General features: G+C 35.9%; 1 protein-coding gene across 3 annotated transcripts in view; it reads right to left on the bottom strand.

Moving 5' to 3' along the window:
• The window catches only part of MED12L (mediator complex subunit 12L), a 211,299-nt gene that overhangs the window by 19,609 nt on the left and 178,357 nt on the right, over positions 1–13,333 (bottom strand). For all 3 annotated transcript variants that reach the window (XM_081955782.1, XM_081955781.1, XM_081955780.1), the window contains 9 exons: positions 11,746–11,835; positions 11,041–11,150; positions 9,346–9,481; positions 7,308–7,469; positions 6,613–6,981; positions 4,286–4,442; positions 3,270–3,451; positions 2,095–2,187; positions 1,325–1,545 (listed from right to left, as the gene is read on the bottom strand). In XM_081955782.1, the coding sequence (XP_081811908.1) occupies positions 1,325–1,545; positions 2,095–2,187; positions 3,270–3,451; positions 4,286–4,442; positions 6,613–6,981; positions 7,308–7,469; positions 9,346–9,481; positions 11,041–11,150; positions 11,746–11,835 (1,520 nt within the window). The remainder of the gene's footprint in view (positions 1–1,324; positions 1,546–2,094; positions 2,188–3,269; positions 3,452–4,285; positions 4,443–6,612; positions 6,982–7,307; positions 7,470–9,345; positions 9,482–11,040; positions 11,151–11,745; positions 11,836–13,333) is intronic.

Consider the following 13,333-nt stretch of genomic DNA (forward strand, 5'->3'; position numbering starts at 1 on the left):
AAAATTATGTTCTAGATATAAAAAAAAATAAGCAGTAATGATTTAGACAAAACTTTAATTTACAACTGAGAAGGAATGTGTGCTTACTTTTGTAAAAGAAACCATTTTTCCCTATTCACTACTAAGCATTAAGATTGCAACATGCTTTTCATGATACCCTCAAATGATGAAATTTGGGCAGAACAGGTACAACATTTGCCATTCCCCAGTGGAGCAGCTAAATTTATCCTTGCCTATCAGTTCCTTTGGTAGGGGGAGAATAGAGAATAGAGATTAGATGCCTCTATTCTATCAATTTAAGATCAGTCATGTGCTTTACTTGAAGTGCTTGTCACAGACGGATTTACAACATAATTTGAATAGACTCTACCTTGTCATCCATGATTAAATCTGGGTTCAAATGGTGCTAAGAACAAGAAAGGCTATTTTCATAAACACAGAAATGAAACATTTATTTTACTGCCTCAGGGTTGCTGTCTAAAAAAGTAAAACTATTTTAAAAAAAAACAGCTTTTAAAAATTGATATTACATCTTTAGAAAGATGGCCTGTGGAATTAGACACTTAGAAATATTATACTTTTGAATGACTGAATAAATTAATAGTATCTCTTGATTAGCAAATTTTAGAACCACTTGGTTTATAATTTCCAAAATTCCATTTAATAGCTGCAAAACACATAAATTAAATAAATAGAAATTACACAATGATATGTTTTTAAATTATGCCATACGGGGAGAGAGAGAGAGAGAGAGAGGGGGGGGGAGAGAGAGAGGGGGGGGAGAGAGAGAGAGAGAGAGGGGGGGAGAGAGAGAGAGAGAGAGAGAGAGAGAGAGGGGGAGAGAGAGAGAGAGAGAGAGAGGGGGGGGGAGAGAGAGAGAGAGAGAGAGCGAGAGAGAGAGAGAGAGAGAGAGAGAGAGAGAGAGAGAGAGAGAGAGAGAGAGAATACACATGTTTTATGAGACAAGGGGATTTCCAAATGTATTTATCATCGGCTTAATTCTATCTAATCTGAGTAGTAAAAAGACTGGTTGAAGCTACATGTAATTCAAAGCAAAGTGGAGCTTGGTAAATAGTACAGGGATAACTTACCTGTCTAGGTAGGGCTAACTAACTGTTTGTATAAGCTTTCCCCAATCTGATCCCATTAAGATGTTTATAGTTTCAATTCTAATTTGTTTTGTCTTGCAAGCTAAATTGGAAGCCGAAGTGATTTGGAAGGATTTAGATTGTCTGAATTTATAAGAAATGCATTGTTTTCATTTTCCCCCCAGAAAAGTACAAAACATCTGGTTAACAAAGTTCTGGAATCATAGGAGTCTTACCGTTGATTGCCTGCTAAAGGCTGAAGGTAGGCAGCTGCTTGCTGATGAATGTACCCGCTTGGCTGCTGTTGCATTTGCCTTAACCTTTCCATTAAAACTGGACTAGAATGAGTTGCTTGAAATGATCTAGGATTGTAGGTCGGTGAAAGAACTATACCCCCGGTCTGTTGAGATGGCAATGACATCTGAGTACTATACATTGTATAGCCATGAGGAATTGTCTGTGTGAAAAACAGTTCAAAACACACGATTTTGACTTTTAGTTTTCTAAACATCTATGCATTTTACTATTTTAAAAATACTGTAACTTGAAATAGGAACCTTGTATCTCGTTTTCTTTCTTAGGCTAAATTGAATGTTCTAGCTATTCATATAGAGCTCGTGTCAACTTTTGTCAATTTTTGTTTCTTTGTTTAACAGAAAGTCTGGATGATGTGGAAGAAATTAAAAGTAGAGAAGTAGGTGCTTCCCTTTAGCACAATTTAGGTGAGAATGGGTAGACTGTCTATGATTATAGTGATTTTTTTCCGGTTTCTGCAGTTGTGTCACCCATAGCTTTGGTATAAAAAATATTAATTCCCACAAATAGTATCTGCTGTGGTTATTGCTTGTGTACAATAACTGGGCAAGACTATTTATGAAAGAGGGACTCATGAAAGGCCACTTTCAGGACTCCTCTATTTTTCAAACATTGTAAAACCAAGATTACTATATCCACCATCATATTTCTCTGAATCCCACTGAACCAATTTTTAAGAGGGATACTTTACCTGTGATTGCTGCATCCCTGGATACTGTGTAAGCTGAGAAGAAGAAGGGCGGACTTGTTGAGCAAAAATGGAAGCCTGTTCAATTGTTGGACCCTGTAAAACAGTTCACCAATAAAATTAAATGGTGCTTGTTATACATCAAAAGTTTACCAATCTAAACATGCTCATTTTGAGCCAGTTTGATCTAATAGTTAAGGTACCAGGCTAGAAATCAGGAGATGGTGAATTCCATGGTCTCCTTAGGCATCAAAGTCAACTGGGTTACTTTGGATCAGTTGTTTTTTCTTAGCTCAACACACCCCACAACACTGCTGTTGTGGGGAAAACACAGGATAAGGAAAGAAGGAGAAGGAAAGATATTAGGTACGTTTGCTGCCTTGAGTTATAAAAATAATGAATAAAAAACATCTAAAAATAAGTGGTAAAGCAATAGGTGCAATAGCACTAGCATTTAGATTTATATACTGCTTCACAGTGCTTTACACCCTCCGCTAAGTGGTTTACAGAATCAGCATATTGCCCCCAACAATTTAGGTCCTCATTTTACCAACCTCGTAAGGATGGAAGGCTGATTGAAACTTGAGTCAGTCAGGATTGAACTCCTGACAATGAGCAGTGAGTTAGCATGCAGTACTGCATTCTAATCACTGCACGACCACAGCTCTTGGTGCAGTGGCTGTTAGATTGACATGCAATTTATTGCAAGTACTGTCAGTCTCTTAAAACACATGTAATGTAAGAGTAAGCTGGTGGGACTAGAATATCTTTTTTAAGTGAGATTGTTTTTGTGGGCAGATTGCAATATGTCTAAATTCTGTTTTCTTAAGTACTGTCCAGTTTTCTGTGCACAGACCAGCCGTACCCATTAATTGAGACAAATGGCAGATAGCAATGGGCAGACTACAGCAGTGAACATAGGGATATTAATGTGTGTACATAATATATTTGGTATTCTTGAAATTGGATTAACTTCCACTATTCCAATCCAGTGAATTTTTGGATGTGGAATAAGAGACACTATTTTGTTTCCTACCTTCCTGTCCTGCATATATAAACTAAGCTTACTTTGAACCCATCATTATTTTCTTCACTTCCTAGTCCTAAATGAAGAAAAGCTGAAATAAATAATCCATCCCATTTCTAAATATAAAACAAAACAGTTTGAAAGGCCTTGCCTGGCTCTGGTGCCTTAGAATCCGCTGTTGTTGAAGCAATTGTTGCTGCTGCTGATGAGAAGAAATAGTGTGAATTGCTGGGGGCTGCATCATATTGCTGGAACGTCTCTGCAGCATGTTAGAGAGCACTTGTTTTGTGTTGCTTGGCACAAAGGAGCCTGTGGGATCCAATCTGGAACCACCTTCAAAGACATTGATTAACAGAATAATTACAGGACCACTAAGCCTGCTCCAGATGTGATGCTACAGGTTGGGAATCAAGCTTACTACTCCACTTTAAACAGGATATTTATATAGTCATGTCATTGTTTTAACTGTGCACCAGCAAAGGTTTTCTGGACAAACAACATATATTTTAAAGGTAAAGTAAAAGATAATAAAAGAACAATATTGTTGGAAGTATCTAAATTCGAACATTAAATATTACAGTAGTATAGTAGGTATATAGTATGCTAGAGTATAGACTGTTAACCTTTAGAATCTAAAGTTTTACTGTTTTACTTCCTCTAGAGCAGGGGTCAGCAAGCTGCAGCTCTGGAGCCGCATGTGGCTCTTTCCTCCCTCTGCTGTGGCTCCATCATCGGTTGGTGCCACAATTTTGAGAGTAGCTTCCAGTGGGGGGGGGGGGAAGAGAAGCACAGTGCGCCAGGAAAAGACTCTATGGCAAGAGGAGGGTTTTCCAGTTGTCTCCACAATTGATAGGGCTTTCGGTTATGACAGGTAGAGGAAAAAGTATGCCACATTAGGAGGGGACTCTATGGTGAGGGAACTGAACTTCTGGTCAGCTCCAGAATTGAACAGGGGGCTTCTGGTTAGGACCTTTGTGGCTCCTGGTGTTTTCTTTTCTGTGGAAAACGGGTCCAAAAGGCTCTTTGAGTGTTTAGGTTTGCCGATCCCTGCTCTAGAGTATATGGGGAAAATGGCCATGTAAATTATGGGGATTTAGTGAGGAAATATATATAATCTCTATAATAATCAAAAATAAGTATTTTCTGTGACAGATTTCTCTACTTTACCTGGTGGAAGAGGCTGATTCTGGACAAAGTAACCCGATTGTTGAGGTTGTCCTATAATATTGTAACCCCACAAAGCAGATTGAGGATGATGCAACATTTGGGAATAAAGTGGTGAGAAATTAGGAGCCATTCTACATCCATTGTTCTGAGGATATTCCTTGAGCAAAATAGGAAACATTAAACATTATTGACATTCAAATGATAACGATTTATACATAAGTCATTTTTCCTTGTGAATAATGGCAATTTATGACTATTACAATTAGGCTTTATCTCACATATTATTTAGCTGTCTCATAATGTTTAGTTTTTTACTATTTTTCTGCATACCATAATCTACTAGCTGCACCTATAATTATATCAAAGCATCATTATTTAGGTAATTAGAAACTTTTCCTGGGATGGAAATTACAGGAAGGAATTAGATAAACTGTCAATAAATTCAAATTTTTTAAATGAAGCTTTCTAAATTTTATAATTTCAGGAAATGCTTTCCATATTTGTTTTAAAACCACATTATCCCTGTGCATTGTCAAGGACAAGATGTATATAAATAGTAAGTATCACTGCTTAGGTTTGTTGGGCTTCACTGGAAAGTATATTTTCTTTAAATGTATTTCAAAATGTGAAATTGCATTTTCATAGCATTGACAAAGTGCACTGGTATACAACCTAAAATTAAGTGGCTATAAAGACAGAAGTTCTCAGGAAAAGTTAAATAAATAAATAAATATTTTTAAATGTGTTTGGATATTAGTAGCTCGGTTTGGTAGTTGGGCTGTTGGTTTGAGCTCCAAGCTTGGCAATTTGGTTGCAAAGTTTTGTCACATCTCCCCGAATGGTGATGAAATATTTCCAACCAAATTGCCAAGCTCAGAGTTTAAACCAACACCCTAAATAAATATTTTAAAATATTGATAGATATAACCCATATACAGTAAACCAAAGCTCTTTGGGGCCCTAAATTATTTTTAAGAATGTAAAGGAGCACTGAGACCAAATTTTTGGAGAAGCACTAGACAATGAATCTATTGCAATATATATTGAAATTAGAGTCCTAAAATAATTCTCTTATTTTAACCCTTCATTAAGCATTATGTAGCAGGAGAATCTTTACTGAAGCATATCTGAATAGATTTTACATGAAGATGGTTCAAGAGGACTGGTAGGACTGCTTAGAAAAGAAAATGTTACCACATTGTAGCCAGATCTGTTAATTAATTTTGGAATTTTATATGTGTGATATCATCTCCTTTCAATTTCATTGATGGGATGGGATTCAACCTGAAACATCTCCTATAACTTTGCCTTGCTTTCCCAAAATATGTGGGAATTAAAAAAAAGATTTAAAATTATCATGAGAGCCATCTATATTGAATGTGGAATTGAATGTGGTGGTCCATCCAATGGTTTCATCCCCACCCCCATTTCAAAAAGCAGTGCCGTCTCAGTCGCGAAAAAGGAAGCAAGAAGTTCTGCAAAAGTCTTAGAAAGGCACGCAAACTGTTCTGCTAAATCAGCAGAGATGATTAAGTGCTATATTTGTGAGTGTCAAGAGATTAAGCAATCAGTCATGAAAGGAATGGCTCTTATGAAACTTATGATGGTTCCACAAGCCGTTTACGATGAAAGCTACACTCACTAGTACTGAAAAGCTATCACCCTTATCCAAAAGGCAATTGATTCAAAAAATAAAAAGAAAGAAAGCTATTATCTGTTGTTTCTATAAAGTAAAGGTTGGCAATGTAGTTTCTATAATGCCCCTAGCATGGACATATTGGGGGGACTGAGTAGTACAGTTTTGTCTCTTATCCTTCTAAAGGGCTGCAAGATGTCACCTAGTGTTACAATAACATTACTCGAAAGGATCACAATGAAAATCTTATCAGCCCAAAACACCTTTCCTGTCAAGCATGGGAGATCAGGAAACTGTAGCCAGTTCAAATGCACATAAAGGTTTATTGTAAAGGTTCTACAAGTACCTGAACTACTAATGGTCAAAGGAAACATGTGGTACATAAAAGTCAATGGAATTCAAGGTGGCTGGGCTTAGATCTCTTATGGGCATGAAAGGACTCAATATGTTTGTCACCTCTCTCAGGCACAGCCTGGTCATCTCCTACATTTCCCTTCTCACAAAACCAACTAATCTCATGAAATACTGTATATTTGTCCCTGTATACAGAACTTATGATATTTAATTTTATGTTATTTCTTTAATGTCTGCTCACTCACATGAAATCATCTGATGGTTACCAGTATCTGTCAAGATGGCCAATTCATGCAGGACCACTTTTTAAAAAACTTTAGACCTTTTAACCACTTACATCAGTTTTGGAAGCTGCTTTTGTCTTTCTTTTTCTGCCTTTCCCCTTTCTTTCTTCCTCTGCTGAAGGTTTTCCCTGATCTGAAAGCTCTGCTGACTTTCTTTCTGGTTCCTGAGATGCAGGAGTGGTAGGCTCTTCTTCTTCCTCCTCCTCCTCAGGAGGAAGAGGTAAAGGTTCGAGGTAGTAACTTCGTGGCTTAGGTTTAGGGTGTGTGTGGTGAAGCAGAAGATGCTGCTCCTCCTCATATTTTATGACTTTCCTATCAATGCGAACAGTTCCAAACCAAGCCCAAGACAATGGAGCTGGATTTTTATTGCCTTCCAGTAAATCCCATGGAGATACTTTCTGTTTCATTGAAACTTGGAGCCCCTGTTCCAAAATAAATAAATAAATAAATAAATAAATAAATAAATAAGATGACAGTTTGCTTGATCACAATTTCCTTCTAATTTCCAAATACCTATAATTGCAGTTATGAGCTTACTATTAAAATAGTGTTGCATATAATCACCAGACAAAAATATCAGTAATATCATGTCATAATGAAAAAATTAATTGAATGATATTTTACATGTTGAATTGAAACATGTATAAACATGAGATGAAACAAAGGAATATATTAAAGTTTCTATAAAATTATGTTCAGCAGAAAGTTGATACATCAGGAAGTTTTTTTAAAAAATGCTTATCCTTGCCTGTTTCTTATCTATGGAATCAAATCCAGCGATTTTGTTTCCCTTCGTATCAATCAGTGATCCCATAGGCTCACAGGCAATAAGGTCACACATCTGCTTAGGCAAAGGCAAGAGCTGACGAACTTTGTCAATACTTTCTGAACTTTTATCGCCCAGTTCTTTCTACAAGATAAAAAAAAGAGGGAAAAAGTTTTAAAAAATGAAGTTCAAGTGGAGAAGTTTCAGATGAATCATTTCCTTGTACTTTTACTAATTTTATTCAAGTTGTGTAGCACAGTTTTTGAAAAGTGCTTCATAAGACTTTCTTATCTTAGAACAAAAATTAATTGCAGGATCTCTCTCTCTCTCTCTCTCTCTCTCTCTCTCTCTCTCTCTCTCTCTCTCTCTCTCTCTCTCTCTCTCTCTCTCTCTCTCTCTCTCCTTAGAAAGCAGTAATGCAAAGGATCTGGCCCTTTTGTTTCTACATTATACTTAATGTTACTTCCATATACCAATATTACTTGATGAGCATCTTAATATTTCTCACAGAAATACAGGAATGTATCCTGCAGCATGTCAGCATGTCCTTTTAGTTGACTATCTTCTACTCTGAAAAATATATCCAAGGTATCAATCACAATTTTTTGCATCACATCCTACTTGATCTCCCTTTTTAATGGGGAAGCCAGGAATTGTTTCCAACAAAAAGTTGTAGGAATTCAAACTGGATGTTTTATCTATCCATAGAATAAGCATACACGTTTTCACATTGAGCACAGCTAATCCATGTGAGGAAGTAGCTTTTTGAAAGAAAGGAAATGTTATACTTATAACTTTGATTTAAATCATATTGTTTGTGTATACTTCCTCTTAATTAATCAAGTGAGTATACTGCTACTGTGTGTTTGTTTGATAATATATTATTAAAAGGGTTCTACAGCTGGCAGTTTCAAAACACTACAATCTGCTGGATTGCAGCTGAGACCAGACAATTTAAAATTTGGGAAATGAACCACTTCAAAATGTAAATGTTCTTCTAGTAATTAGTTGTTTAGTTTAGTTTAGTTTACTTTAGTTTAGTTTAATTTAGTTTCATTTCGTTTCGTTTCGTTTAGTTTATTGTCAGTGCACATTGTACAACAAAATTAAATGCCATCTTCAGTGTACATTATAACTATAAAAAATGAAAAAATAAACACACATCTTTCACATTCTATATAATTGAATTGAAAACCCAGTATTGCATTAATATTGCACTATACCATAGAATTCAATATAGTTACTGCCCTGGGATAGAAGATGCTTTTCAGCCTATTTGTCCTTGTTTTTATTATCTTGTACTGTCTGCCAGATCGTAATAGTTCAAAAAAAAAGAGGTGCTCAGGATGAGATAGGTCTTTAAGAATGTTTTGAACTTTCTTAAGGCAGCAGGAGCTATAAAGCTCTTCCAAAGAGGAGAGAGGACAACCAATGACCCTTTGGACAATGACGTTAACCCTCTGGATTACTGTCCTATCTGCCAGAGTGCAATTGGCAAACCATACACAGGTGCAGTAGGTTAAATTACTCTATTAATTTCACAGAGATAGCTGAAGTTTTGTCCCAGTCTTCCTCAATTTGATACCTTTCAAATGTGTAGGGTCACTACAATCTCAGATTTCCTCATTCAGTATGACTGTCTGTCTGTCTGTCTGTCTGTCTCTCTCTCTCTCATCTGTCTGTCTGTCTGTCTGTCTGTCTGTCTGTCTGTCTGTCTGTCTGTCTATCTATCTATCTATCTATCTATCTATCTATCTATCTATCTATCTATCTATCTATCTATCTTATCCCATCTTTATTTTTGGACAATTCAAAGTGCATAGATACCTGGCTCCTGGCTCCTAATTTCCCTGCAACAAAAAGTTTTTGAATAGGCAAGGATGATAGGTAATGATAGACCCAATATCACCCAACATTTTTTGAACCCTAGGGAGAACTAGAACTCACAGCCTCTTGGTTTCTAACCCACAGATTAGTCACTAAACATTTTACAGAAATCAAAGGTCAGATGAAAACACACTTTGAGTTTTTTCACCAAATTCATGTATGCTCTCTTGTTCTCTTCAGATCCCATTTGAGATGCAATTGAGAGGTCAGAAGCTAAAGTTCCATTGATCAACACACTCAACATGTCAAGCACTGTTGTAAATAATTCACTAAAAAGGGAAAAGGAAAAACAAATTATATTCTGAAGAGCAGTACTAGTACCTATAGTAAAGCAGAGGCTTATTATTTCTTTCTAGAGTGTCAAATCATTCACTTTTATACCAACTCAAGGATGATGAAGTAGCCATGTCCTACAGCAAACCAAGGTAATGCCAAAATAATTACACATGTGCAACAAAATAATCATACAAAAGCTATATATATACTGATGACATTAATCAGAATAGAGCTGGAAGGGACCTTGGTGGTCTCCAAGTCCAACCCCCTGCTCAAGCTCTATACCATTTCAGATAGGTGGCTGTCCAATCTTTTATTTAAAACTTCTATAACTTTTGAAGGCAAGCTATAACTTTAAAGCACCCATAACTTTTGAAGGCAAGCTATTCCACTGGTTAATTGTCCTAACTGTTAGGAATTTTCTTCATAATTCCAGGTTGCTTCTCTCCTTGATTAGTTTCCATCTATTGCTTCTTGCCTTGCTCTCTAGTACTTTGGAAAATAAATTGATCCCCTCCTCTTTGCATTCTTTCAAATACTATTTCAAATACATTATTTCATGTCCTAACTAATCCTTCTTTTCTCTAGACTAGCCAAACCCAAATCCTGCAGCCGTTCTCCATATATTTTAGTTTCCTGGCCCTTAATCATCTTAATTGTGTGTATCATGACATCATGACATAAGCCCCATATTTTAAAACTTGGATTGCAAAGTCACATGCAGGAATATAAGGACAGAGTTTATGTTTTAAAAAAAGGAAAGGCATATACAACTGTTATTCTCAAAGAGAAATACCATGTGACACCATAAACTTTGTGCAATATTTCAAATCAGGTTGTGGAGTAATATCATCTTCCACACTTTATTTTATTTTATTTATAAATGTTGAGGAGCAGCCAAGCCTACCTTGTCAACATAAACATTATCATTGGTCTAAAACAGTAACCAGCACTAGTCAACCCACATTCATATCCTTGGCTGAATCCAAGGTAGTTAAGTTACCTTAATTTAAGAAAACTCATGAATAGAACTTGGAGAATTTATTTTTGAAATTAGTTTAGAAGAAAATACAGTAAGAATTCCGGATCGATCTGGAGCTCTGTTATCGGTTAGACAGGCCTTCAGGAAAGCCTTGCCAGCTGCAGAAGAAATGGGCCTAGGTGTGGGAGGACTGGCTGAAACTGTCCGAATGTAAGTAGTAGGGCAGTTCTACCCCCACCCTAGCTTAATTTTTGCCTGTGCACTCTGGAGTGGGCAGGATCTTCATTAAGGCTTATTTTGGGAGGTAGGACTTATGTTGGGTACACAGGTAAAAATCAAGCTAGGACTTACTTTTTGAGCAGGTCGTATTTTGGGGAAACACAGTATTTATTTACTAAATGTATATGCCGCCCAGAGTCACTTGATAGTCAGATGGGTGACATATAAATTTAATTAATAAATATATATATTTCCGTTTGTGCAAAATGAATGAATTTTTGCATTACAAATAATATTGTTACTCAAATTACTAGAAACAATATTATATAATATGCATTAGATTGCACATACTTATTGGTTTGCATGTCAACAGTCCCTGATGTTATTATCTGAAGGAGTAGAAGTGCCCAGTCTGTGGTCCACTGAGTACTCCTTTGCACCGTATCAAACATTCCACCAACCTAAAGCATTGGGAAAAAAATAGAGATAAAAAAGATGAACCAAATGTGCTGTACAATCTTTATTTTCTAACTATTCTTTATGAGTAAACCTGCACTGGAAATGCTTTAGACTGTAATATTGTATGGTGTGCAGAATTCCAAGCAGCTTAAGTAGGGGCTGAAAATATGACTATGAAGCATAACCTGAGAGCAATTAATATGTGATCAAGACTTTTTTTTCATTTGCCTGGACTTTCTGTGATCCATGGGAAGGAAACTAGGAAGTTTTTTTTTCTCTCCAGTTTTTTTTTATGTTTGATTTATCACATCGTTAAGTGTCATCCTTATTTAATCTTATATTTGTGATACCACTAAATTTAATCTCTTTAAAGATGCAAAATTAATTTAAGAAATAGAATAAATAAACAACAAACAAATCTAAATTGTAAGGAAATACATTATTTAGAGAGAATAAGGAACAATAATTAAATTAAGAAACCTTACAAGCTTCTTTCTGCTTCAGGCATCCTGAAAGATCACTCTGGGAAGACGGACAACATTACTCTAAATAATAAACAAATGTCCCCTTAAGTAAATAAATATTCTTCTTTCTTACCAAATTAAGACGGAGTTGTAATGCTTCATGCATCATTTGTCTTGCTTTAACATCATCTTGGTATCGTTCTTCCCTCCAGTTGCTTAATATCTAGGAAACGTATTTAGGAAGAAAAATATGTTTGCACCTATGCGCTTTATTTGTTTATAGACCTTTATAACATGATACATCTTTTTAATATGTTATAGGGGTTAAAATATTATAGGATTTCCACTTGAGCAGGGGGTTGGACTAGAAGGCCTTAAATGTCCCTTCCAACTCCATTATTCTGTTATTTTCTGCTGAATTTATTGTACACTTCTCTTCTTAATTGATCACTGTTGCACTTCTGCTTGCTTTATTTACTCTGTCTCAACCGAATGCTACATATATGGAAAACTACAGTATTATTTCCTATTATAATATTGATTTCAAAATTCTTCAAAGTAAAATATTCTGTCAGTTAAAACAATAATTATTTTAATATTTTGTAGCAAGATTTCAGAAGTGGTTTATTGTTGCTTCTTCCCTGGGGCTGAGAGAAAATGACCCATTTTCCAGTGTCATCCAACTGGCTTTGCAGCTAAGGTGGGACTTTAGGCCCAGTGTCATCCAACTGGCTTTGCAGCTAAGGTGGGACTAGAACACAAAGTTTCCTGATTTTTAACCCAGTGCCTTAACCACTGCACTAAACTAGCTTTCCTCTAGTAATAGCTATATAAAAATTCCTTATTATCAAGGCAAATAGTAAATATCCCTCCTAGACAATACGAGGGTTTGGATTTTTTTGGAACAGACTGACGATATCTTTCTACTTGTCCAATCCATATACAGGTAGTCCTTGAATTATGGCCATAATGGAGTGTAGAGATTATAGCCATGAATCATAATACTGGTAAATTTACTATGTAGTTTTACAACTTTTTTGTGGTGGTCATTAAATGAATGTGACAATCATAAACGCAAATGTCACATTTGTTAAACAAGCCCATGGTTCATTTTGCTAAAAACTGAAAATGCTGGGTTTTTTTAAAAAAAACCAGTGTAAAACATGTCCATAGGACTGTGGCGTTCTGAAAATGGATGTAAATGTGGCTATGTTTCCATGCACCCAAACTTAGGGGGCCAACCATAGAAACATTTGATCTGGGTTGCATGTCCCCTTTTTGAGGTAGAACATAAGTCAAGGACTCATAGGAAATACTTTGAAAGGTTGGGGTTAAATTTTGATGCACTAATTTTTTCTTACACAAAATACAGAATAAATACATGCTCCAAGTCCAATACAAAAGGGATTGTTAACTCTACTACCTCATTTAGTTTAATCTGTAGGACAGGTTTTAATAGACAGTTGCATAGCTTCTGGACAGGCCTCTTGTGGAAATTGTGTCTTAGTGCCTCAAAAGTCAATTCTCCTTGCCATATAAGCTTCCATTGGTACAAAGACAAGTGTTATAGGAGATTACAATGAAAAATAATTAAATATCTCACCGAGTTTATATAAATGTAGGAGTTCATTTGAATTTTGTATTATTCCTATAAAAAGATCTGGAAGGCCTTACTGAAATGGAATAAGACTACTACTATAATACATAGTTCTTGTTGACCT

The sequence above is a fragment of the Natrix helvetica genome (genome assembly GCF_964273705.1).
Source record: "Natrix helvetica genome assembly, chromosome: 5".
Lineage (NCBI taxonomy): Eukaryota > Metazoa > Chordata > Lepidosauria > Squamata > Natricidae > Natrix > Natrix helvetica.